The sequence below is a fragment of the Apiospora marii genome (genome assembly GCF_038362585.1).
Source record: "Apiospora marii strain CBS 49790 chromosome Unknown utg000004l_segment0_segment1, whole genome shotgun sequence".
Classification (NCBI taxonomy): domain Eukaryota; kingdom Fungi; phylum Ascomycota; class Sordariomycetes; order Amphisphaeriales; family Apiosporaceae; genus Apiospora; species Apiospora marii.
The window spans coordinates 2453231-2476275 of NW_027117376.1; the positions used below are offsets into that span (position 1 = coordinate 2453231).

A 23045-nucleotide genomic window follows, 5' to 3' on the forward strand; every position below is an offset into this window, starting at 1 on the left:
ACGTAGCCTGCATAATTACCACACCCTTTCAATTTCACAGTGCCTATTGTGATCGCATGTACCGTCTACGTCGCGGACAGAACCGCCTGATATGAATAGTCATCACTTGCTGCTGAGGTCCAGACCATGGTGACCGTTTGATGCTCGTCTAACGCGAATTTGACCGGCATCAATCGTAAAACGCTCTATGGTATCTTGATGACCTTGTCGAAAGTTGTTTGAGTTGACTCTGCAGTTTCCCACGATTCAGTTGATACTTCCAAATCCCACATTTTCCATGCATCATGGGACTTTTTGCAGTGCTGCTTCTGCTCGGTCTAGCCCATGGGCAGATACAGCTTCTCGACATCCCAAGTCGTGACGGGATCTCCGCTAGTTGCATATCTGTACTCAACCAGCAAGTGGCGTGCGACGAAAACCTCGCCCGTGCTGGCGATGCCGTCGGAGGCGCTCCGGTCTTCGGTACGCCTCTCTTTCTCACTTCGTCGCAGCTCACAAGCTTGTGCACGTCCACCTGCTCGTCAAACCTAGCCCTCTGGGAACAAAGGGTAGGCCGAGCATGCGGGACGACGCTGTTTGAGCAGCCAGACGGAGGCCAAGAGGCGCTGGTTGCATTGCCGCATAACTACGTGGAGTTGTTCAATTCGATCTGCTTGAAGAATGCGTGGGTAGAATGTCCTTTCCGTTGATCTTATAAGGGCACTTCTGACTTGTCTTTGCAGCGCCGGCGAGTACTGTAATGATGTGATGGGGAAAGCCCTTCATATCGACCCAGTCAACCAACAGGCTTCGGAGACACCAGGTAGGCGTCATGGTAACAGCTACACATCCTGGAGGAACGGGACACTAAGACTTCAGAATTGTAGCCACAACCGTCTTGTGTAATGATTGCTACTTGTCCATCATCTCGACTCAGCTCGCGATGCCACTGGCGTCGACAAGCTTACTCGCGAGCGATTTCACACAACTTACTTCGTCGTGTAAAAAGACGGGTTGGACATTGTCTCCACCACCCACAGGCACGACGTATTCAATCCGGTGAGCAAAGTATCCGAGATAATCATTATTACAAGTCTCTGTGCGATTGGTTATCTGACATCTGGAAGCCCGACTGCAAACCCAGCCACGCCGAACTGCACGGGGACACAGCATGTGATATCTGGCTCCGATAGCTGCGTGGGGATCTCCATGGCAGAAGGCATCAGCACGGATGACTTGGCGCGAGAAAACCAAATACCCTCCTTCTGCTACCAGTTCCCCAAGACGGGCTCCCTGTGCATCCCGGCCAACCGCAAGTGCAAGCCATATACGGTCAAGTCGACGGATACGTGCGCGTCCCTGCAGAGCGCCTTCGGAATCAAGTACGCCCAGCTCATCTCGTGGAACCCGACGCTGGGTCCCAAGTGCAACAACCTCGCCAGCGTCGTCGGCTACGTCATCTGCGCCACGACGCCGGGCGGGGCGTGGGTGAATCCCAACCCGGCGCCGGTCCCCACGACGAGCTGGGCGACGGGCACGATGCTGTGGTCGACCGAGCTGGCGGCGCCCATGAGCGCCTACCCCGAGGCCACCTACGTCGCCAAGAGCGCCCCGCCGCCCTACGCCAACCGCACGCGCCTCGACTGCGCCGTCTACGTCACCGCGCCCGTCCTGACCAACTATACGGGCAACGGCACCACCAGCCTGGACTGCCAGGACGTCGCGGCGCAGTACGGCATCGATCTGGCCGACTTTGTGGACTGGAACCCGTCGCTCGAGGGCGTGCAGCCGTGCCGCATGGCCATCGACATCCAGTACTGCGCCCAGACGTACAGCCGCGTCTCCCCGGGCATCGTGGGCGCCTGCGTGCAGCGGGAGGTCGCGCCGGCCGGGTACGACTGCCACAAGTTCACCGCCGGGCGCGGCCTGGAGCCGGACCAGTTCGTCCTCTGGAACCCCGACGTGGGCGGCGGTTGCGAGAGGTTCCGGGGTGGGGACCAGCTACTGCGTCGCGGTCCACCACTACGCGCAGCCAGGTATTGTTGCCTTCCTCTTCCTATTTGACTAATTAAGTAGATAGAAGCCGACCACGAGCTCACATTAACTTTGTTTAGGTATCACTTCCAACTGCAACAAACTTGCTATGGCCAACGAGACGGATTGTGAGTCCCCTTTCACTTGAGAGATAGAAGTTGATCAAGAGTTCCATGTTGCTAACTGCTGCCCCTGACAAAAGGGGTTCGCAATCCTTGCCAGATCATCGAGACGCAGTTTGGCGTCAGCCATGCCCGGTTCGTGGCGTGGAACCCGGCGGTGCAAACCAATTGTGAGTTCCACCCGAAGTGTGTGTTGGGTTACGTGGGGATCAGGAGGCGAATGCTGACCCATTCATTTTTCCGCTCTCAGGCTCCGGACTGTATAGGGGCTACGACTACTGTGTGTCCATCCCCGGATACAAGCCGACGTACACGACACCAAGCGCGGGCTTGGCGCCCGTCACCGGGTTGGGGAGCGCGTCGCTGCTAGCCGAGCCCACGGCGAGTGGTGGACTCTCCGCGGAGGAGACCGTGTCTTCTTCTTCTTCTTCTTCTAACGAAGTTATAACTTCTCGTGCTGTTGTCACCCCTACAGTGCGGGCTAGTGGCACGGTGGCGCTGTCGGTGGGAGCTGCTGGGGTCCGCGAGCAGACTGTAGCACCAATCTGACAGGAGCTCGGAGTCGGTCGATGTTTCTATGATGTAATTACGTCTTTACGGTTGTGATGCACCCTTCATAAGAATACCGCCTAGGTGAGACGGGGATTCTTAAATATAACTCGACGTGTTTTAAATCGCATTTCCTCCTTGACTACGCTGATACGTCTCGGTTTCAGGGGTGTTGCTAATGAGAGGCCATTTGACCGCTTGATCAGTAGCGCTAGAACATTTACCTTGACCAGCCTTCAGTTTCAACTCCTCGAGTGTAGAACGGCGAGGGTTGAAAGCTCCTGTTTGCTTGTCTTTATTCGTTTCTAACCCGTCCGACCTGTCATCAGAAATAAATAAGAGAGGTATAATTAATGTTTTATTATTGTTTTTATCCTTGTGATGGGGCTAAACTCGGAGTGGCTCGGGTTTACAATTGATCCGCATTGCATCTTGGCTGTCACTCTAAGGGGACGCTGCCTGTTCCTCTACGTCGGGTTACATTTTACGACATAAATATGACACACCATCTTCTTTGTTCGTTCTATCCAGTTTCTCGAGAGCCCCACCAACGTTTCGATACAGATCACCTCGCTTTAATTTCTACTTACAAGCTGCTAGGTGACTCTGGGACATCCGTTCTTTATGCGAGATGTCGACCAGGTATTTGCATCAGGAAGCAGTCGATGCATGCACATCATACATCAGACTGCTTCACAGTGCACAACCTGAACCCCCTTGGACACTACAACATCCGCCGCCTGACGGGTGGCCACAGATCACGAAAGAGGGTTTCGCATGCGACGGTGCCACAGACGCAGCTCTAGAATTCATGCGCCATATCCCGCAGTGGGACGACGATGGTCCCGAGTTCATGCCAAAGCTGCGGCTCAAGAGCAATATAAGAAAACGCGTACGCGGAGCGAGGCCATGCGGCAAAGCGGCAGTTCCCCCCTGTCCAGCGATCCAGGTCACCTCGTGTGCCTAGGGTGTAACCTAGGCGAGGTGGAGTATTGGTTCAGCGTGTATCTCGACACCAAACACGGGGTGGTATTGGTCGAGCAGGTCGACTCGAAGCTCTGTCCGGACCTGGGCATTCCCCAGTGCAGCGACCCTGCCATTGTCGAGAACGAGGACTACGAGGTGCCCGAGACGCTATACTATGACGAGGAGATGGAGATGCACTACGAGTTTTACGACATCAAGCCCTTCTTCGAGGCATGCCAGCAGAAACTTCGCTCGCTCGAGTGGTGCCCCAGCTTTCGGGGGCGCGGTTTAGTGCAGGGAGAAGGCGCCCTGCTCGATAAAAAGGCGATGGAGGAGCGGCGAAACATCATTTGGGACGCGGGGTGGCCTGCTGAGACATGGAACAGAGATGTGGCGCGATGGATGATTCGAGAACTAGACGGGGAGCGAGGTTTGGATGCCGAGGGCATCCTGAATTAAAAGCCGAGAAAAGGTCAATAGAGGGCGGTGCAATCATGTATGAATGTCAAGCATTGCCAGCTTTCACGTTCATGCGCCAACTATGCCAGCCTCCCTTCCCTTCCCTTCCATTCCCTAGTCCAGCCCTGTCCGTCCCTTTTGAAGCCAGCCCCATCCCCCAGCGACAACGTCAACACCGTCCCCATGCCAACTGGCCCTTTAAAGCCAATACCCTCCCGTAGCCACCACCTTTTTCACCTTCAACCGTCGACGAGAGCATCCCTTTTCGTAACCAGCCCCACTTTCCCTCACTGCCGCTGGGGCCCTTAATTATCTGGTATCCCCATTCACAGCCCGTTTCCCCCTTGCAGATCCTAGTTCCTCCCTTACAGCTACCAATTCCCCTTTGTCCCTCTTTCCCTCACCCGCTGCCGGCCACATACATGACACTTTTATACAAGGTAGATAATAATAGTTATTGTGATGCTTGCAAACTACATCTATTAATACCCAAGCCAAAGAAACCTGCTTTCTCCTCAACTACCTCCCCATCTTTGGTTCCGGCGGGATTGGAGCGTACCGGATCTCGTAGCAAAGGCTGCTTGCTTTCAGCGACACATTATAAGAAGATGGCTTTTGATTCACGTACATTCTTCGTGAAGCCGCCTTTCATCGCTTAGTCGATTATTCTCAGGCACTGGGGGTCTTGGAAGATGCTTTCATCTAGGATGATGTTGAAAAGTAGGATAAGTAGGGGGTCAGCCATCAGCTCTACAGGAGGAAATCTTTTTGCTTGACCATTGTAAAGTTCATCTGTCACTTTTAACAGCATAACCACGATAACATCAGTACTTCAAGTCTATATCAGTATACTTCGTATCTCCAGAGCCGAGTGCGAGATCATGCCTTCTTCTGCCAATCAGGTTGAATGCCCGAAATGCGGTACTGTATACGGGCAGGGCAGAGCTCACACCTGTCCGAAGAAGTAAAGAGGTGCATACCTATCATTTTTATCCAGTAAGCCTTCTGCCTGTACCTGCTGACATCCAACAGGATTTTAAATATGGGTCTTGTCTCGATCTATTCCCTTGAGATGATGGCGGTGATGTGATGGATTGAATGCGCATCAACTATGGGAGCAAAGTTGTAGGACCTGGCAAGCTTGGGATCAGAGGCGTTAATTGCTTTTCAACATCCACCGTCATTCAGACGCTGGCCAACTGGTTGCTTGGAGTATCAATGTCTGCCTCACGCTCGTAATCATGTACCTACATACACTCCCTCAATATTACCAACATCTGACTTACATAATTCCCATATTTATCATTGATACATTATCTAAGCGCGAAATACAGCTCAAACAGTGGAGACACGATCTGTAATTAGGGGCATTGGCCACGAGCCGGAACGTGCAGCTAGAATTGGAGGTGAATGCAGGAGAGTTGATTGGATGCACCATATAAAAAAAGCTGTTCTCCGTTCTTTGAGCTGTATCTCGCGCTTAAGGGGATAGTTGCTGCTTTCTAGTGAGAGAGCTGTGTCGTTACGAGATACCTAGAGAATGAAGGATCGTAGTCTTGAGTTACATCTAACTCCATTGTTGAAAGTCTAGTAAACGACTTTCCGTGTTTGTGTGTCTCATTCGGGCTGCGGTTTCCCATATCCCTGGTGTTTACTCGTGATAATTCCAATGATCTCGGGTTAAAGCGAAACGTTTATTTTAGAAGCTCCTTCTATTCAACCCTAGAACCTTTTCTTAGTTCCGGAAACGGATGAAGCCTAACGCCCAGAGTCGACAGAGGACTGGTGTCTCAAGCGCTCGAGATACTGATCCGTCCCCTCCTTGTCCAACCCAAACGCTAGTCGCACCATTTCGCGGACCAGATCCTCCTCCTGTCCCAGGTCGCATTCCAGCCTTGTGAAACAATGCCACACTCGCGACGCTGGACTGTCTAATTCCTGACAAAACGATCCATCCAAATGCCGGCCTTCCGTTCTCAACACATCCTCAGCTGCTCGGAACTTTTGTGAGTATAGTTGTTGAGCCGCATGCTGGCGAGACGCGTTCCAGTGAGCAAGGTGTGCTGGATCATCAAGTGCAGCCTGGGTTTTCTCGTCGGACCAGAGCAGCGGAAATGGGAACGGATAGTAGTTGACTTGCCATGGAGCCGTCTGAGCGAACTCCCAGTCGATCACGGCTAGGAAATTGTAGTTATCATCCACTATGATGTTTTGCAGCCCTAAATCCATGTGGTTCAGGGGGTATTGCTCCGGGCCTGCATCAAACAGCCCGCTGCGGTTTACCACATCGAGGAAGACCAAAGGACCAAGTTCATCAAACGGGCTTCTATCGCGATCCTGGTTGCGGTTTCTGACTCGGCGGAGGGCCGCGTCTCCCATGGCAGTGAAGTACTCGGCACTCGAAACGAACGGGCCTTGTTGAACAAGTCCCTCGGCTGCGGCGGTAGACAGTCTACCTATGACCGGCTCTCCTATCTCCGTGATCGAACTGATGGAACCGGTACCGGGGAACTGCAAAGTGGCTAGTTGGGCCTGGGTCGTGGTCCACTGAGCCATGATGTGCTCCTGGCAGGCAGCCTATGACGGGTAGTTAGGGCATGTAATTCAATCTTCGTAGTTCTCGCAAGGAAGGCGATTAAAGTAAATTATAACTTACTGGCAAACTGAGTATATCCTCAGTTACATCCTGCAAAGTATTCCCGTAGAACCCCTCCAAGAGCATGTAGGCGGCTCCTACCTCGGTGGCAAGCTGTGACCCAGGCCCTTCAAAAGCGTACACCTCAGGAACAACCACCGCTGGTAGTTTCTGCTTCACGAAACGCATAGTCGCGACCTCGCAGGCCAAGGCATAGCGTTCGTCCTCTTCGCTGACCGTCGAGAGACTGTTGGGGTGACGAGGCAGTCGGACCCGGGCAATGACCAGACTGCCGTCTTCAGCCATCATTTCGAAGCAGACCCAGTACTGGCCGGCGGAGAAAGGCTCGCTCATCCGGAGCTTCTGCCCTCTGAGGCGCTCGGCGTGGGCCAAAAGCACGTCCTTGTGGAGCATGGCCAGTGCACTCTCCAACCGCTCCTGCATGGGACTGTAGTCCCAGTCGGCGAAAGAGTGCCATCGCGTGCTTGGGGGTGCTCTCGTATCTAGTGGTTCCATTTCTTGGACAATGCAGAATGACAATGGGCTGGACTTCTCCTGGTGGGGCTGTTGTCGGTTGTGCAAGCCTATACTCCACCAGAATAGAGAGTGCAACGGATAAGTATATCAAGGTGGGAACTCTTACATTGAATCGTGGGTCGTTTGAACATTAGCTTAAATTACCGAGAGAATGGTTGGCCCGAGCACCCTGCAAGCCATGGCCACTGGGCTTTCACAGTCAGGAGTCTATGTACTCTGTATGTGCATGTCTTTGTTCATTTTACCTACTTACTTAGGTAAGCTAAGTTACTTGGTCGGTGGAGTGGAACAAGACGACATGAGCGTAAAGCCCCACAACGCCCTGCAGGGAGGAGGCACAGAAGCGCCCCCTTGACTGCTTTCAACAGCGGTGACGGCGGACTTCCCAACATTGGCGTTCCGCCGCGCCGGGTAAGATGACTGCGGGCCAACGAGCACCAATTGGCGCACAGTTGCTTCAAACCCCCATCTGGAGTAGATATTAATAGGAACATTTAGGAATCCCCACGCATGTCAACCACGGTTCGTGAGGACTGGTGGAGAGGGACTTTTCTTCACCAAAGAGAAGTCGCCTCATCCATCTTGTCGGCTCGTATGACTTCTTGCGGCACAGCGGGCGCCTGTTCGGTCCTGGACCAAGGATTTGCTACTTCGGGAATATAGTTACCTAAGTAGGCTCGAAGACAGATGATTTCTGGTGAGCAAGGCGATACGTATAGCACTAGCAACAATACTATCTAGTGATTGGTTCGAATACAGTATAGGATTTGAATCCTCGACTTTCTCCGCTCTGAATGTCGTGTGCGCTGGAGTATAAGTATCTCGTGGTAACCCGTCGTAGAAAGGGTAATATGAGCGACAACAGGTTCTCTTTACTCACAGTCTCATACCATCTATCAGCTACCACAGCTCTCAAGAAGACATCATCACTACTCCCATCTCAAGCCTTATATCAGCTCTTTCGCCACAACCTTGACAACACAACTCCCGCTCTTTCCAAGACAACAACACGCAAACCAACCAACCACGCACCATGCAGTTCCCCTCCACCCTCAGCCTCGCCGCCGGCCTCGGCTTCGTCGCGGCCGCCCGCGCCGCCACCAAGTGCATCCAGTTCAAGGTCCAGAGCGGCAACGACTACGCCGTCGGGGCGGACGGCGTGGACGACATCCCGGGCATCTGCGGCGGCCTCTGGGACAACCTGAAACACTCGGGCGCCTGCCCGGTCCTCGGCATGCACTCCTGCGGCGCCGAGGGCGCCGGGCTCGTGTGGAAGTTCGGCGTGACCGACTTCTGCAACCGGGGCCACGTCGAGTCGGCCTGGTGGGAGGCCACCAAGAACCGGTGGGGCGCCATCCACTGCGAGTGCAAGGGGTCTACGTGCGTGTAGGCGAGTTCTGGCGGGATTGGATGGCAGGAAGGAGGGGAAGGGGAGGAGGCAGGGGTAGGGTGGCTAGGAGGATAAGGGGACGTACCTCGGGAGGAGATCAACGAGCTGAAGGAGAGGGATCACTGGGAAAACAGGGATAAACTGTCAAAGATACCGTATGATAATTACTACTGTTTAGGCCCACGACACTAAACGTGCTATATGGACTAAAGCTATAGCATAAAGACGTATTTCGACTGCCTTCCTAGGATAACGTTGATTATGTTCAAGACTAAGTGTATACACCGATCCGACTTGACGGACGACCTTTCGAATCGGCCTGTAAATATCTGGTCTCCGCATTATCAAGTTGCAAGGACTTCTACCACGCCGTAAGTGTCAGCCTGGTACGGATTTAGGCCCGGTAGGTGCTCCAGTAGCTGTTCATCCGAGTGACCTGACCAGGGGTGAACTCCTCGTAGCAAGAGCTAGATATGAGTTAGTCATCAAGTAAGGAAGAAAACATGGATGGCCGCTTACTCTTGGCTGTAGTCCATGTAGTTGTGAATAGGATCCACGCCCCCGCCGGGGCAAGTGTCGCGCCCGATCGGGCACCCCGACGCCGCGCTGGCCTCGGGCGGGGTATCCGCCACGTAGTCGCCCTGCCCGGAGCAGCCGCCCTGGAAGGTGTGGTAGAGCCCGAGCCAGTGCCCGGCCTCGTGGACCGCCGTCAGGCCCAGGTTGTACCCCGTGTAGGAGCCGCCGGGCACGGTGGAGCCCAGGACGGAGACGCCGTCGTAGTAGAAGTCCGAGGACCCGCTCGACACCCGCTTGGGCAGGTACGCGTAGCCCAGGTAGTCCATGTCGGCCAGCAGGTACAGGTTGAGGTCCTTGTACGTCCCCTTGCGCAGCTGCCGCTTCATGGCCAGCTCGGATCCGTCCCGCGCCCAGCCGCTGTTGACGGTCCAGTCCGCGCCGGCTTGGGTGAAGGCGAAGCCGTACGGCGCGAAGCGCTCGTTCATGGCGTCCAGTTGTCTGGACAGGCTGGAGGCCTACGCGAGTTTCCATGTCAGCGTTTACTTTTGTACCTCCTTTTATTTCTCCGTGACGAAAAGGGTCTATGGGTACTTACACTTAGGTAGCCTCCGCTGGTGGACTGCGAGGTGGCGATGACGTGGAAGTAGACGTTGACGTTGACGGTGGCCTGGAGAAACATGGTCTCGTTGGCGGCCTCCTGAGCAGCGAAGGTCTGCGCGATGGCGATGTCTTCGGCCGACGGCTCCTTGAAGCCGCAGAGGCGCTCCGCGGCCAGGGCGCCCGAGGCCGCGACGGCGCCGACGAAGAGGGACTTGAGCTGCATCGTGGACGCGAAGCGACTGGCTGACTGACTAAGTGGCTTGTCTGGGACTGAATTTGGCTTTCTATCAGGAGAAAGAGGGTGCTAGTCAAGCAAGACAGACTGAGATGCAGTCCAAGTGAGTGTCGGTGCGGATGGCGGATGATGAGCGAAGACCAAACGGAAATAGCAGCGACGATCAATGGGTCTTTATAGAGCTATCCGGGCGGTCGCAGCCGAGTCCACGGGCTATCATGAGCCTGCCTTTGTCCCCGATTCTCATGATATTGACGCCGGATCTAGCGTTTAAAAGGAAGGTTACGCCGGATATTGGAGCTGCTGCGATAGTCGCCCGTACTGATGCTCACCTCGGAGCCTAGCAACCTTCCTCAATCGTGCTGCGCGAGCGCTCCCAAGGATCTCGGCAGCCCGATAGTCATGCCCGCCTGACCCTGCCATGGTCTATGCTACATGGGGAAAGGCGTCCATGCTCCTGGCTCCGTTCCTGGATGATGGCTGAGGGGGCCGCCTAAGTGTGAAGCGGGCGGCAGCTTCATAGTGGTTGCCCACCACTGGCCGAACAATCAGGAGCAGAGTCCTGATTGGTCATGTCAGACCAGGGGCCAGCAGCGCTACGGTGCCGGGTTTCCCTGATTCCCCCCGTCAGCCAAGCGGGAACTTGGACTGATAAGATCCTATGCTTGACGTGTAGTGATATTTCCCCGTATAGAGTCATGTCACAAACGAGGGCTCCGCTTGATAGGCTGTGAAGTGGATGGAGCCTGCGTGCATGGGCCCTGACTGATAAGCAACGACATCCATGTGTTCATCCGTTCTGGCCAGGGTACTTATAAAGCTGGAGCACCTCACTCGTGGGAAAAGCCGCGGCTCCTTTCGCGAGAGTCGCATGACATACATCTAGGCCTCGATCCCTCCTTTTTTATGTTCCCCCTTTCATTCTTTTTACTCATCGCTTACACCAGTATATTTCCTTTTCTTTGGCGTAGCATCGCTCTCCACCGCCTGTCCCAATCTCTTATCGGGGTTGGATACGGTCGGAATCGCTTGGCTAAATCGCCAAGGGCCCCCGCCAAGCGAGCCAAGATGGCTCCAGCTACCACAGTCGGCAGTTGCCAATTAACGACCTACCCGATCAGGCCATCGAGTGCCGCGCCGCCTGCTCCGTCCCCATGCGCATTCGGGGCAATACGTGGCTAGCTCATTCGTTGGTGGAATCTTGTCGCATTGCCCAATTCCGCTATCGGCAGGGTAGCAGAAAAAGAAGAAAAGTCAATATCGACGACCACTGGCGGAGTGGGTGAGGTTGCCTTTTTCTGCTTGACATATGACCGAAGAATTGCCATTCCTCCCTTCTTGCTTTGGGACGCGATTAATGTTGGCCAAAGAAGCTCTGCGATCGAATGATTGACTCACTGCCCCTTTTTCGCGGAAGGGTCAGATTCCTGGGTTATCGCAATCTGAGATCCTTCGCGGTATCAAGCCCTCAGGCATCTTCGACGGACCAAAAGACGACATGGCGACAGTGAGGTTGTGGTGGGACGAGATTCTGTTTGGCTTTGGTCGAGTAAGATCATGCGAGGAAGCGATGAGACTGGCTATGCCACCGGTGCTCGGTTCCTCTTTCACTGGTGCGTGAAATGCCGTGTCGCGCGTAGACAAACACATGTGTAGTCAGCACTCCTCAGATCTAGGCGTTGTTCTCATATCTGCCTCCGCGGTAACTCCAAGGGCGACAGTTGGACATGCTCGATGGTGCTCGGCGACAGTGCCGTACTACCCGTTTCCGCTGTTCCCGTTCGACGCACAGCCGTCTGGTCCAGGGTATCGTCCGGCGGAAGTGGGTTCAGCCGCAGCGACTTGCGCCCTATGGTGATGACCTGTGTTGACAGAGATTTCGCTCGCTCCGAAAAGAACCGCTGGAAGATGTAGCCCGAGATGATGGGAAGGTTGCACGTGATGTTTCCCAACGAACACTCCGTCATGGTCCACCACGCGATGGTTCCGCTGACGCCTGGTGGAGTGTTTTCAGATTAGAGAGCGAATGACGCGAAACGGTACGGCCGACTTACCATTTACGTCGTTGATGCCCAAGGGCGTGGCCTCCTTGGTGCCTACTGTGGCATTGGTCATTTTTGATGAATCCCTAAACTCATATGATGACGTGCCTATGGGGGTGTTGATGACCGTAAAGATCGCCAGCTTGATTATCGACGCCGTTATCGAGCTATACATTCGTCAGCGACACTGCACCGCAGTTCGGGGTCAACACGGGATTGGCTTCTTACAATATGCCGAGGAGAAAGACGATGCTGACCCAGATCTTCTTTCTGCCTCGCACTGAGGATTATCAGTACGAGGTCAAGTTTGTGTAGAAGGCAATAAGTATAAGTAGGTGGGACGCACTCTTCATTTTCAGCACCTAGAGACTCGATCATCAGTTCCTGTTTCGCCTAGATGAAGGACTACCTCATGATAATGACTCACTGGGTAAAGAGGTAACAGAAACATGACCACATCAATGACGCAGTCCGTCAGGGCCACCGAGAAGCCAACCTTCTTCTGTGCCAGTGCTCCTAGCTTGAAACCTGGGCATAGCTGGGAAGCAACATCGTACGGCGACATGCGCGACTTGACCGGGGCACTGCCGCACGAGAAGGCCATGACGATGTAGCAGGCGACCCAGACGATCACCAAGACAATCAGCCCTTGGACTACTCGATACAGCGGATGCTGGAGGAACAATTTGAGGAACAGAAACAGGAGAGTGAGTCGTATGAAGCCCACGGCGAGGGTGAAGATGATGTTGTAGGCAAAGTGCAGCTGTCATGCGACACCATAAGCATAGAACAGAGCTGGTTACGGTGGTGGTGGAGGCTTGCCTTGTATTCAATCGTCGAAGTCTTGACCTCTTCCGCCCAACCGCGTACGTCGTCATCGTGCCTCCCGATACTCCGCGTGCTGGCGCCTGTCCGCCATGGTTAGAACGACAGGCCTCCTTGCTGACACGGGGGGAAAGACGATATACCTATCAACATAATGATAACCATGCCGAGTGTGAAAAGCTAGCACTGGATCAGCTGTTGCGACAAACTCCCAGTGAAACAAGCCACTTACCGTAGCTGCAAATCCACAATAGTCACCCTTGGCCAAGCGGCCATGTCTCTTGAAGGAGGAGAAGAGCCGGAGGGTGATGACTACCACATTCAACAGGATGTAGACGGATGCGGTCGCGAAGATGACATCAAACGTGACGAAGTTGTAAAAAGTACGCGGATAAGAGGTCATCCTATCTCGCCTATCATCATTGTCATCGAGGTTGCAGAAGACGGGCGGTCGGGAAAGGCTTGGCATATATCATCACGCGGGTAAGGTGGAGGTAAGCAAGAACTGGTAGAAAACGAAATCAACATGTCGATCGCGGCTGCCTCCGGCTTTATTGCGTATGAAGGCCAAACTCGGTTTGTCTGGTCTGTAGAGGTGCATCGTCCGAGTCATATCCTGCCGAAAACCTACCCCGGAATGGCGTATCGTGTTCGGCTGTGGCCAAGTACTGCCCCGGCCGATGAGAACGTGGGAGTACTTGGTGCCGAACTTAGCTGATGCAGCCCATATCAAGTGACCAGTCGTGTCGCAGTCTGGACAGGGAAGGTTTGTCGTTGCAGTCCCGGCTCTACTGTGCTTTCGGTTTTAGAACCCCACCATCCGTACAAGCTGGACAAGCAAATGACTTGGAGCACGTGGCGGCGTCGGAGCTGGGGTCGTCAAGGCCACCAGTGCCCCTTTTTCAGCCAATGCAATCCGGAGATGCTGAACGAAGCGTGGAGCGGTCAGAGTGCATATCTACATACTGCTTGGCAAAAGCTGATGGCCTCGGTTTCGGTTTGTGGCAAGCACCAAACCAAAGGCAAAATGGCCTAAGTATGCGAGGTAAAGTACATATATGTTACACGGCCCAAGCTACATTGCCGCCGGAAACTGTCCTGGGTTACATCACGTTTCGCCTGGAATGCAACCCCCCGTACGCTCAAATATGCATGGAAGGCGATGATCAACGTGCGCAGAAATAAGTCGAAAGCGAAACATGAGGGAGCCAGCTACCCTCCTTTCTTGAGATTCGAGCCCGCGCTGAGAGGCAGTAACATAGAACTCGTCATGTTGCGATACGCAACCTCCTCACGGAGACGGGTGGAGACGTTTGCATGGAAGTCATTGCTCGCATATCTGACTTGACGGCGCAGGTAGCATGTAGATAAGGCTACTTGTGGGTTCGAGAAAAGCTTGGTGAGCGCAGCCGGCAATTGGATCCCGGCGACCCAGCACCGGGAGCATCTCCGTTCTGGGCAAGCATGGTGGATATCCTGCACTGCAATTCGGAGTGCCCACACCGTAGACCCCGCCTGGCACTGGTAGCACGCGATCGCAGAACACCACGGTGAGCGGGCACTGACAAGTACAACAGTCATGCAGAGAGTGGGCAGGTAGATATAGTATTGGGCATCGAAAGAACTAAAGTCAAATGGCTATCCGAGGAATTAGTATGTGATGCTTGAAGAAACTCGGCGGGGTTCTGGCGTTCGAGTAACGCCAGGGATGGCTAAAAACCTCCATAGCTCTGTATCTGTACACCAATCTCCCCGCACCCAATCAGACGCCCGGCAGTTGATTTTAGCCACGGGCGGGACACAGGGGAAAAGGAGCCCAATCAGGGGCAATTGTGCCATTACACAACAGCGCGCCCTGAGGCACTGCGGGCGAGAAACCTGGTCAGCACGGGCACATGACCTTCCTACTTATGCCAAGAAGGGAGCAGAGCTGAGCTGAGTGGAGAGAGGGGGTGAAGGAGGAGGCGAATGGTGGTACAGACCGCAGCTGAATGGAAAGCCGGCTGCCCTGTTTGCTTGCAATTCCCCGACCACCACCTGCCACCCCCATAATGATCTGACATTCCATTTTCGAACTACCGACCACCAAATGCATCAAGACCATCAATCCCACGGGTTCATCCGCGGGCTAATTCGGGCATATCTTTGACTATTCTACCCATCCCCTTTTGGCTGACCTACTGCTGGGAATCATGAACGGCGAATATGCCGGGCACCAGCAACTGACCCCGGTCGCCACACCGGGGGCCACCACGCCGCCGATGGAGTTCACCGTGGTGCGGCGGCCGCCGCGCGTCGCCTACGCCGGCTCGGACGAGTGGGAGAGGCATCGCGACACCATCGTCGACCTCTACATCAAGCGTCGCCTGGGTCTGCCCGACGTGTGCCGGATCATGCGCGAGCAGCACAATTTCGTCGCGACGTAAGCTGCCTCTGCCTTACTGCCTTACACCCTTGACACGAAGTGGGACCGAGTCTGACATATGCCATGATGACGCAGGGAGAGGATGTACAAGATGCGCTTCAGGATATGGTAGGTTCCCCCTTTCTCCTTCTTCTTCTCCTCTCCGGGGCAAAAGACGACCACCTGCACTCGCAGCACCAATTAAAGGCCCCTCCTTATCCTTGCATCCCTCCTTGCGATTGACTGACGTACCTTCCGTCCCCGCCAAAAAGGGGATTGAGGAAATACAAGACCAGGTCCGACGCCAAGACGGACCCCAGCAAATGGCGGGAAGCCCACGACGCCCGCCGCCTCTCGGGGACGTCGTCGTCGTCGGGATCGGGGAAGCAGCTGAATCGCCCGCCCTCTCCCCGGGTGGAGCGCGGGTCTGTTCCCCATCGCGACGCCCGAGCTCGTCAAGGCGCCCGAGGAGTCGCTGTTCCTGGCGCGCAAGTACGTCCGCGGGCTGTTCTCTGTCGGGCTCTGGAGGCGGGACCAGGACGTGGCGCTGTACGAGGAGAAGTGGAATGGCATCATTGGCTGTAAGTTCGATTGTTTTGCTGCATGGTTACTTATCCCGTCATTGTGAAGTATCGCTGCCATTTGCAGCTGGCTAACGCAACGCACCCCAGGGTACGGCCAGTTCAACCTGGGAGGGGACATGATCGTCCAGCAGGGCAAGACCAAAGAGGCCTTCCGGGTCATCTCGCGGTGCTTCGAGCAGCTGTCGAGTCTGATGGAGTCGCCCGCGCCGGACCCGCGGCTGATCGTGCTGCTGCTTTCGGCCGCCGTCTACAACTCGGCCAACCTGCCCGAGCTCGTCGTCATGTTCATCAAGCACATGGTCGAGCTCCTGCGCCTCAAGGGGGCCGCGTCGCCGTACTACCCGCTGTACCTGATCCTGAACCGCATGTCGCGCATGAGCATCGCCGAGTTCCAGCGCAACCTCTCAGCCTTCTTCGACTTCTACTTCGACGAGCTCGAGTCCCACTTCGACCCGGCCTCGGCCTTCACCGGCGCCATCGTCTACGTGCGCGGCGCCCCCGTGCTGAACCAGGCCCTCAAGGGGCTCATCCAGGTCGGCGTGGCCGAGTCGTACTACCTGCGGCTCCTGGCGCGCCTCGAGGCCATGCCGCAGGTGGGCGGCGACCAGGTCCTCAAGGCGAACCTGCAGCTGCTCAACATCTACGAGGACATGCGCGAGACGCAGAAGTTCGCGCGGCACGCGGCGCGCATCCTGGCCTCGGAGCCGCTGGACCGCCACCCGCAGTTCCGCGCCTACGTCTACCTGTCCATGCTGGGCCACGCGCGCGAGCAGCTCGACCACGAGGAGATCCTGCGGCTGGCGCCGCTGGTCATGGACATGTGCGTGTCGAAGCAGCGCAGCGCGGCGGGCGGGCGCGACCGGCCGCTCGAGCAGAGCCTCGAGATCCGGGCCATCAGCGTGGTGGAGCAGTACCTGCGCGAGATGGCGCTGGTGGAGCAGGCGGATGCGTTCCGGGGCGAGTTCGATGCGGCGATGGATGAGCTGTATCAGGAGAAGGGGGAGGGTGGGGGTGATGCGGCGACGGTGGACGAGGGGGAGCTCAATGAGGCTGTCAACGGTAAAGGATGAGTCGGCGTTCTTGATATCAAGTTGATGAGTCACCTCGGCAAGTATACGTATACATGGGCGCACTCCTTTTTATCGTGCCTGGAGGTTTGGTTGCACTCGGTCCGAACGAACAGGTGGAGTTCAGTATGCTTCGTTAACTGGTATCACCTACGACCAATTATCGTACGCGCGACATCTGTTGCTTTGGAAGATGGGTAATATTCGAACATTTCAGTCAAGTGTACATTAGAACAACCAAGATCATGTTGATTTCAGTTCCCATGTTGTTAACCCAGGCGAGTGCATATTTCGATATCTGTTTTAGGGGTCGGATACCCCAGATTTGAGATTGGGTCAGCTGGTAAAACCCCTGGAAAGATCCAATAGCGCGCCCGAAACTTTAGTGGCGGAACACCCCCAACTTGAACGGGTCGAGCCGAGGGGCGCTCTAGCACCAGACGGCTGCAACATAGGGGCATAGCAATCCTGGGGTATCTATTGTCTACCAAGCGATCGCAATTCCATACTGTTTCTTTTTCCTTGACGATAAATGCTCTTGGCATCTCAACCACATGAAAGCACCTGTTTGCTGAAATCACACATTACCATGGGGATTGATGCGCAATGGCGAGGATGCTGGTGTGCATCCTCTCCGGTTGAAAGCACCTGAAATAATTCTGACTGCTGCCCAGCAGATCCCCTAAGGCAGCGCTAATGGACCTCGGCAAGAGTGCAGCGATCCACAACAGCTTCTGGGACCAATCAAGCGCCGCGTAATCAGTCACTAGGCCTGCCGCTCTGCTTCTGCTGCTTCTAGATGACATCAGCTCGCTCTGCGTTCTATGTGCCATCACATGCAAGCTGAGGAATTTCGCTCATGCACTTTACAGCATGCAGCACCAAGACACTACGGAACATATTGCGACGCACATGACCCCAAATTAAAAGCTCTTCCCCACGGAGGCATCTGTCTACCCCGGAGATTCGCAGTAGTACCGGTAGTAGCTGCGGCGCACTGCAACGGAGGGAGCATTGTGGGGGACCAAATTTGTTGATGCTATGGCATGTGTCACGCTCAGGATCCAAGCAGCCACCCAAGTTTATGTATGTGCTGGCTGGCATATTGCCTTCTGCTAGGTAATGATGGGCGATGGGAAATGGCCCCCCGGAATGTACATGGGATTGCTGTCTGTTTTCGGTTCTCCATTGCGGGCATGTGATAGTGGGCTGGTTTCTGGGCGCGTGCTGACTTGAGCGTGGCATTTTACCGACAGTTGGCCGGGCTAGTTTGGTTTCGCATTCACCTCGTCAGCCGTTTATTAAAGAGACAGCAGCAGCAGCGCCATGCCCATCAATTGATGACATGACAATTACATCGCTCCGGTCCAGTGTGTCTGCTATCTTCTTAATATAGAGCCATCGTCAGAACTCCTCCTGCCTCTTTCCCTTCTTTCCTAATCAATCCACATCCGACCCTAGCCATATTTACCTACCCTTTTTTTCTTATTCGAACGTCCCGTACTTCCCGCCATGTCTCAAACCTTCAAGGCGAGCGACGTTGCCGCGCACAACAAGGCTGACTCCCTGTGGATCATTGTCGATGAGGATGTGTACGATTTGACCAAGTTCCAGGACGAACACCCAGGTACGTGCGGCTAGATGATCTCGTCTCCGTCTGTCCCGCGTCCAATCCAATCGCGTCGCGCGCGCACCATCACATGCTAACGAATGCCCGGCTGGCAAACAGGTGGTAAGAAGATCCTCACTCGCGTCGCCGGCAAGGATGCCTCCAAGCAATTCTGGAAATACCACAACGAGGGCATCCTCAAGAAGTACAAGAAGTCCCTGCAGGTCGGCTCCCTCGACTCCAAGAAGCAGCAGCCCCAGGTCGAGGCCGCCAAGCCCTCGCCCGCCGCCGCTGCGCCCAAGCCCACCAAGCAAGCCAAGAATGTTGTCGAAGAGGAGGCCGAGGCCCTCGAGCCCTACGGCGATCTGATTCCCTTCGCCGACCCCAGCTGGTACCAAGGTGTAAGTTGCCCTCGCCCTCTCCTACGCTCCACCCCAATTGGGCTATGCGCATGGATCAAGAAGCCGAAGCTGACCTCCTTTGGAATCGGTAGTACCACTCCCCGTACTTCAACGAGTCCCACGCCGCCCTCCGCGCCGAGATCCGCGAATGGGTCGAGAGCGACATCGAGCCCTACGTCACAGAATGGGATGAGAAGAAGGAGGTGCCGCGCGAGATCTTCCTCGAGGCGGGCCGCCGCGGCTACCTCGCCGGCCTGCTGGGCGTGCACTACCCGGTCGAGTACACCAAGAACACGGTCAAGTCGGTGCCGCCGGAGCAGTGGGACCTGTTCCACGAGATGATTGTGACGGACGAGCTGTCGCGCGTGGGCTCGGGCGGCTTCGTCTGGAACATGATTGGCGGCTACGGCATCGGCGGCCCGCCCCTCATCAAGTTCGGCCGCAAGGAGCTCAAGGACCGCATCATGCCGGGCATCCTGAGCGGCGAGCAGCGCATCTGCCTGGCCATCACGGAGCCCGACGCCGGCTCCGACGTGGCCAACCTGACGTGCGAGGCCAAGCTGAGCGAGGACGGCAAGCACTACATTGTCAACGGCGAGAAGAAGTGGATCACCAACGGCATCTGGTGCGACTACTTCACCACGGCGGTGCGCACGAGCGACAAGGGCATGAACGGCGTGACGCTGCTCCTCATCGAGCGCTCCTTCGGCGGCGTCAGCACGCGGCGCATGGACTGCCAGGGCGTCTGGAGCAGCGGCACGACGTACATCACGTTCGAGGACGTCAAGGTGCCGGTGGAGAACGTGCTGGGCAAGGAGAACGGCGGCTTCAAGGTCATCATGACCAACTTCAACCACGAGCGCATGGGCATCATCATCCAGTGCCTGCGCTTCTCGCGCGTCTGCTACGAGGAGTCGGTCAAGTACGGCAACAAGCGCCGGACCTTCGGCAAGAAGCTCATCGAGCACCCCGTCATCCGCATGAAGCTGGCGCACATGGCGCGCCAGATCGAGGCCTCGTACAACTGGCTCGAGAACCTCATCTTCCAGTGCCAGAAGATGGGCGAGACGGAGGCGATGCTGCGGCTGGGCGGGCCCATTGCCGGGCTCAAGGCGCAGTCGACGCTCTGCTTCGAGTTCTGCGCCCGCGAGGCCGCGCAGATCTTCGGCGGCTTGTCGTACTCGCGCGGCGGGCAGGGCGCCAAGGTCGAGCGGCTCTACCGCGACGTCCGCGCGTACGCTATCCCCGGTGGTAGCGAGGAGATTATGCTGGATCTCAGTATGCGGCAGAGTCTGCGGGTGGCCAAGATGTCGGGGATGAAGCTGTAAGCTGTCCCTAACTTGAGCTGAATGCACCGCACGGACGGCCACGGAAGAGAGTCTTCTAATGGTTCGAATAAAGGTTCCCCCTTTTCGATAAGTGGGGTGGGTGGGAAGTTTCAAGAGAGTGTATTACTACCACCACAGCACTTGTTTGGTATGGCGTATTATCTATATTATCGTCCCCTTTGCGGGAGTAGGGTTGAGTCAACAGTCACCCTAGGATGGGATGTTTCTAGCATTGTTTATGTATGAATTGATTATTCGAATCTTCATTTGGGCTCTGGCTAGAAGACATGCCAAAAGCACCTGAATGTGTGAGATAATTGCTGTTGTTCATGAACCTTACGCTGGGGTCTCTGTCCGTTTATCCTCCCCTGCGAGAGCAAACCGGTCAAGTCTCTTGATATATTGATCTATCATTCCACTTAGACGGCTTACGTGTATAGATTCTGCTGATGGGTAAAGTATGCTTTATTCCAGCGGTTGCCTGTCGTGCTCCTGTCCTTTTCAGCGTGGAGTGGACTCGGTCAAAGTTCATGGTTTTCCTGGTTGTATGTAATTTGATTCCTGCCCCAAGAGTCCCAAGGCCACTTGGTTATGGTTAAAATCTTCTTTGCCATCTGTCTCTTTCTCCTTTAAATGTTTTGTATAAAGTTGTTATATATATAAAGGGTTCGACCATCATACTCATTTTTAATCCTGGACTTCAAACACGCTCTTCATCTCGCCATGGTTGCTGAAGAGACCATGAGGTCTCCAGCTCCTCCCAGACTGGACACATTACCTCCTGAAATCATCTTTGAAATCGTGAACTGCATTTTGAGAAACAGGACGAAGTGCCCCGATTTTTATGATCTGTTTGAAGAAGAAGAACACCTAGAGTTGGGCTACGATCAGCCTTGGTCCTCGCATGTTCGAAAGGAGCGTGATATTAAGGCAAATCGAGGATCCTGGACATGGGACCGGTTTGCAGCATGGCCTTGGGCTCTCGCCCTTGCTTCCACTTGCCGCCGCCTCTACCACACGGCTACTCCCGAAATCTACAGGCTGGACGTCAAATACAGCCACGCCTCGGCTCTTCTCATATCGGCTAGAAAGGGCAACGCCTCTGCTGTGCTCTGGTCTCTTGCCAACGGGGCGGCCGTCGATCAGACGGACTTCACATTGTACCGCGACAGCAACGCAGCTGACCCTCGGGGGTCGCAATATATCCGGACAAACCCGCGACATTACCATCACACGGCGCTCCATTGGGCCACCATCTTTGGGCACGAGGAAATCGTGGACATTTTGTTGACGCACGGCGCCGATCCGAACCGGCGGGAATCAACGCGCATTCTGAACATGGGCCAGGGCTATCCAGTCGAGAAATTCAGCAGGTGTCGTGCTTTGGCCTTTCGAATGGACTACGGCTTCACCCATGATTCGTCAGACTACTTGCGGGCAACGGAAGACACCGCCCCCGGCGTCAATGCGCTGTTTTACGCGACCTCGGTCACAGTTCAGGAATGGGCCCCGGTGTTGTCAGGACCCCTGGACCGGAGACGGAAACAGATAGGAATCCGGGTGCTTGGTGACGTGCGCCGGTCGCGTTTGCGGATCGCCAAAAAGCTGATCGACGCGGGCTCCTCCTCGCCACGTTCGGGCGTCTGAGTCCGTACGCGTACTGGCCCGACCGGTGGCAGATGCCCCACCTCCACGTCCTCCACCAGGCGGCCGCCGAGGCCAACACGGCGCTCCTGGAGTTCCTCCTGGGCGAGCTGAAGCTGGACCCCAACATGTTGGACGTTGCCGGCTTCACGCCGCTGTACTACTTGTTCCAGCCGTACCCGGACCTGTCCCTCCGTCACCGCGGAAATAGCTTCCCCAACTTGCGGCGCCACTGGGACGGACTCGAGGACGAGTATATGCTCGCCGCGGAGCGGGCCCTCGAGATACTCCTCGCCCACGGGGCCGACATCAACCACCACCGCCGGGCGCCGCCGTCGACTCCTGTTCCTCCTCCGCCGGACACGGCCGGGGACCCTGACGACGACGCAAAGACGACGGTGCTCGGCCGCTGCCTCGCGCAAGTGAGGCCGAGTTGGGAGCCAGAGCATCGCGTTTCTTCGGACATGGAAATGTACATAGAGCTCTTGGGCGAGGGACTCCCCACGAAACGGTACTGGGGAATCGCCGAGGGGAACAACAAGGTGTTCATCGGCGGGGCCATGGCCCTGCTGCGGTACGGCGCCTCGCTGCGGCCGGGAGGGCGGGACTTGCATCGCTTTATCCACTTCGTCGTCCGGGCGCGGTCGGATCCGCTGTACTTCGCCTTTGGGCGGCGGCGGCGGCTGCCGGAGACGGCTTGTGCGCTGTTGTCGCCCGCGGAGAGGGCGAGGGTCGACTTTGAGATTGATATGTGGAGGGTCAGGCACCAGCTGTTGGCCAACACTTTATAAGAGAGGGCCGGAGTTGATGGGCGCGGGTGGTGCCTGAGATGTCACTCTTTGACACAAGTTGCGAATGTAAAGGCTACATATAGTAATCAAAATATAAGTCTACTAAAGCAACATAACAACCATAACACAATATGATCCGAAAGGCTTGAGATGCGCCGCTTCTACGGGTTGTGACTTGTACATGTGATAGCATGTTACCTATTTCCTTTTTATCTCACCAGAGCTTCCTTCCAAAGAAATGGTCGTGGTTTCAATATAACAGGATATGAAATTGATACGTTTGAGGGTCCAATAAGCACCACCAGCAGGTCCGTCAGTCTCAAGACCC

The 23045-nt window shown here is 55.5% G+C and overlaps 10 protein-coding genes across 10 annotated transcripts; 7 read left to right on the forward strand and 3 right to left on the reverse strand.

Moving 5' to 3' along the window:
- Positions 1-284: 284 nt before the first annotated feature.
- PG985_007740 (uncharacterized protein) lies at positions 285-2684 on the forward strand (the record flags this gene model as incomplete). The annotated part of the gene is made up of 7 exons (XM_066827508.1): positions 285-664; positions 723-814; positions 852-1038; positions 1107-1969; positions 2094-2141; positions 2216-2305; positions 2386-2684. The coding sequence occupies 7 exons, from the start codon at positions 285-287 to the stop codon at positions 2682-2684; spliced, it is 1959 nt and encodes a 652-aa protein (XP_066685183.1).
- A 909-nt stretch (positions 2685-3593) lies between these two features.
- On the forward strand, positions 3594-4109 carry PG985_007741 (uncharacterized protein; the record flags this gene model as incomplete). The annotated part of the gene is made up of 1 exon (XM_066827509.1): positions 3594-4109. One exon carries the CDS (start codon positions 3594-3596, stop codon positions 4107-4109), a length of 516 nt encoding a protein of 171 aa, XP_066685184.1.
- Positions 4110-5867: 1758 nt separating this feature from the next.
- Positions 5868-7188, reverse strand: PG985_007742 (uncharacterized protein; the record flags this gene model as incomplete). Its single annotated transcript, XM_066827510.1, has 2 exons — positions 5868-6674; positions 6766-7188. 2 exons carry the CDS (start codon positions 7186-7188, stop codon positions 5868-5870), a joined length of 1230 nt encoding a protein of 409 aa, XP_066685185.1.
- A 1126-nt stretch (positions 7189-8314) lies between these two features.
- On the forward strand, positions 8315-8671 carry PG985_007743 (uncharacterized protein; the record flags this gene model as incomplete). The annotated part of the gene is made up of 1 exon (XM_066827511.1): positions 8315-8671. One exon carries the CDS (start codon positions 8315-8317, stop codon positions 8669-8671), a length of 357 nt encoding a protein of 118 aa, XP_066685186.1.
- A 394-nt stretch (positions 8672-9065) lies between these two features.
- PG985_007744 (metalloprotease 1) lies at positions 9066-10010 on the reverse strand (the record flags this gene model as incomplete). Its single annotated transcript, XM_066827512.1, has 3 exons — positions 9066-9138; positions 9191-9702; positions 9783-10010. 3 exons carry the CDS (start codon positions 10008-10010, stop codon positions 9066-9068), a joined length of 813 nt encoding a protein of 270 aa, XP_066685187.1.
- Positions 10011-11707: 1697 nt separating this feature from the next.
- PG985_007745 (uncharacterized protein) lies at positions 11708-13292 on the reverse strand (the record flags this gene model as incomplete). The annotated part of the gene is made up of 4 exons (XM_066827513.1): positions 11708-12018; positions 12077-12206; positions 12492-12827; positions 13122-13292. The coding sequence occupies 4 exons, from the start codon at positions 13290-13292 to the stop codon at positions 11708-11710; spliced, it is 948 nt and encodes a 315-aa protein (XP_066685188.1).
- A 1789-nt stretch (positions 13293-15081) lies between these two features.
- On the forward strand, positions 15082-16947 carry PG985_007746 (Clr5 domain-containing protein; the record flags this gene model as incomplete). The annotated part of the gene is made up of 4 exons (XM_066827514.1): positions 15082-15311; positions 15566-15722; positions 15745-15874; positions 15965-16947. 4 exons carry the CDS (start codon positions 15082-15084, stop codon positions 16945-16947), a joined length of 1500 nt encoding a protein of 499 aa, XP_066685189.1.
- A 1509-nt stretch (positions 16948-18456) lies between these two features.
- Positions 18457-20282, forward strand: PG985_007747 (acyl-CoA dehydrogenase/oxidase; the record flags this gene model as incomplete). Its single annotated transcript, XM_066827515.1, has 3 exons — positions 18457-18571; positions 18674-18954; positions 19047-20282. 3 exons carry the CDS (start codon positions 18457-18459, stop codon positions 20280-20282), a joined length of 1632 nt encoding a protein of 543 aa, XP_066685190.1.
- A 723-nt stretch (positions 20283-21005) lies between these two features.
- Positions 21006-21929, forward strand: PG985_007748 (uncharacterized protein; the record flags this gene model as incomplete). Its single annotated transcript, XM_066827516.1, has 1 exon — positions 21006-21929. One exon carries the CDS (start codon positions 21006-21008, stop codon positions 21927-21929), a length of 924 nt encoding a protein of 307 aa, XP_066685191.1.
- A 32-nt stretch (positions 21930-21961) lies between these two features.
- On the forward strand, positions 21962-22717 carry PG985_007749 (uncharacterized protein; the record flags this gene model as incomplete). Its single annotated transcript, XM_066827517.1, has 1 exon — positions 21962-22717. The coding sequence occupies one exon, from the start codon at positions 21962-21964 to the stop codon at positions 22715-22717; it is 756 nt and encodes a 251-aa protein (XP_066685192.1).
- Between the last annotated feature and the right edge of the window lie 328 nt (positions 22718-23045).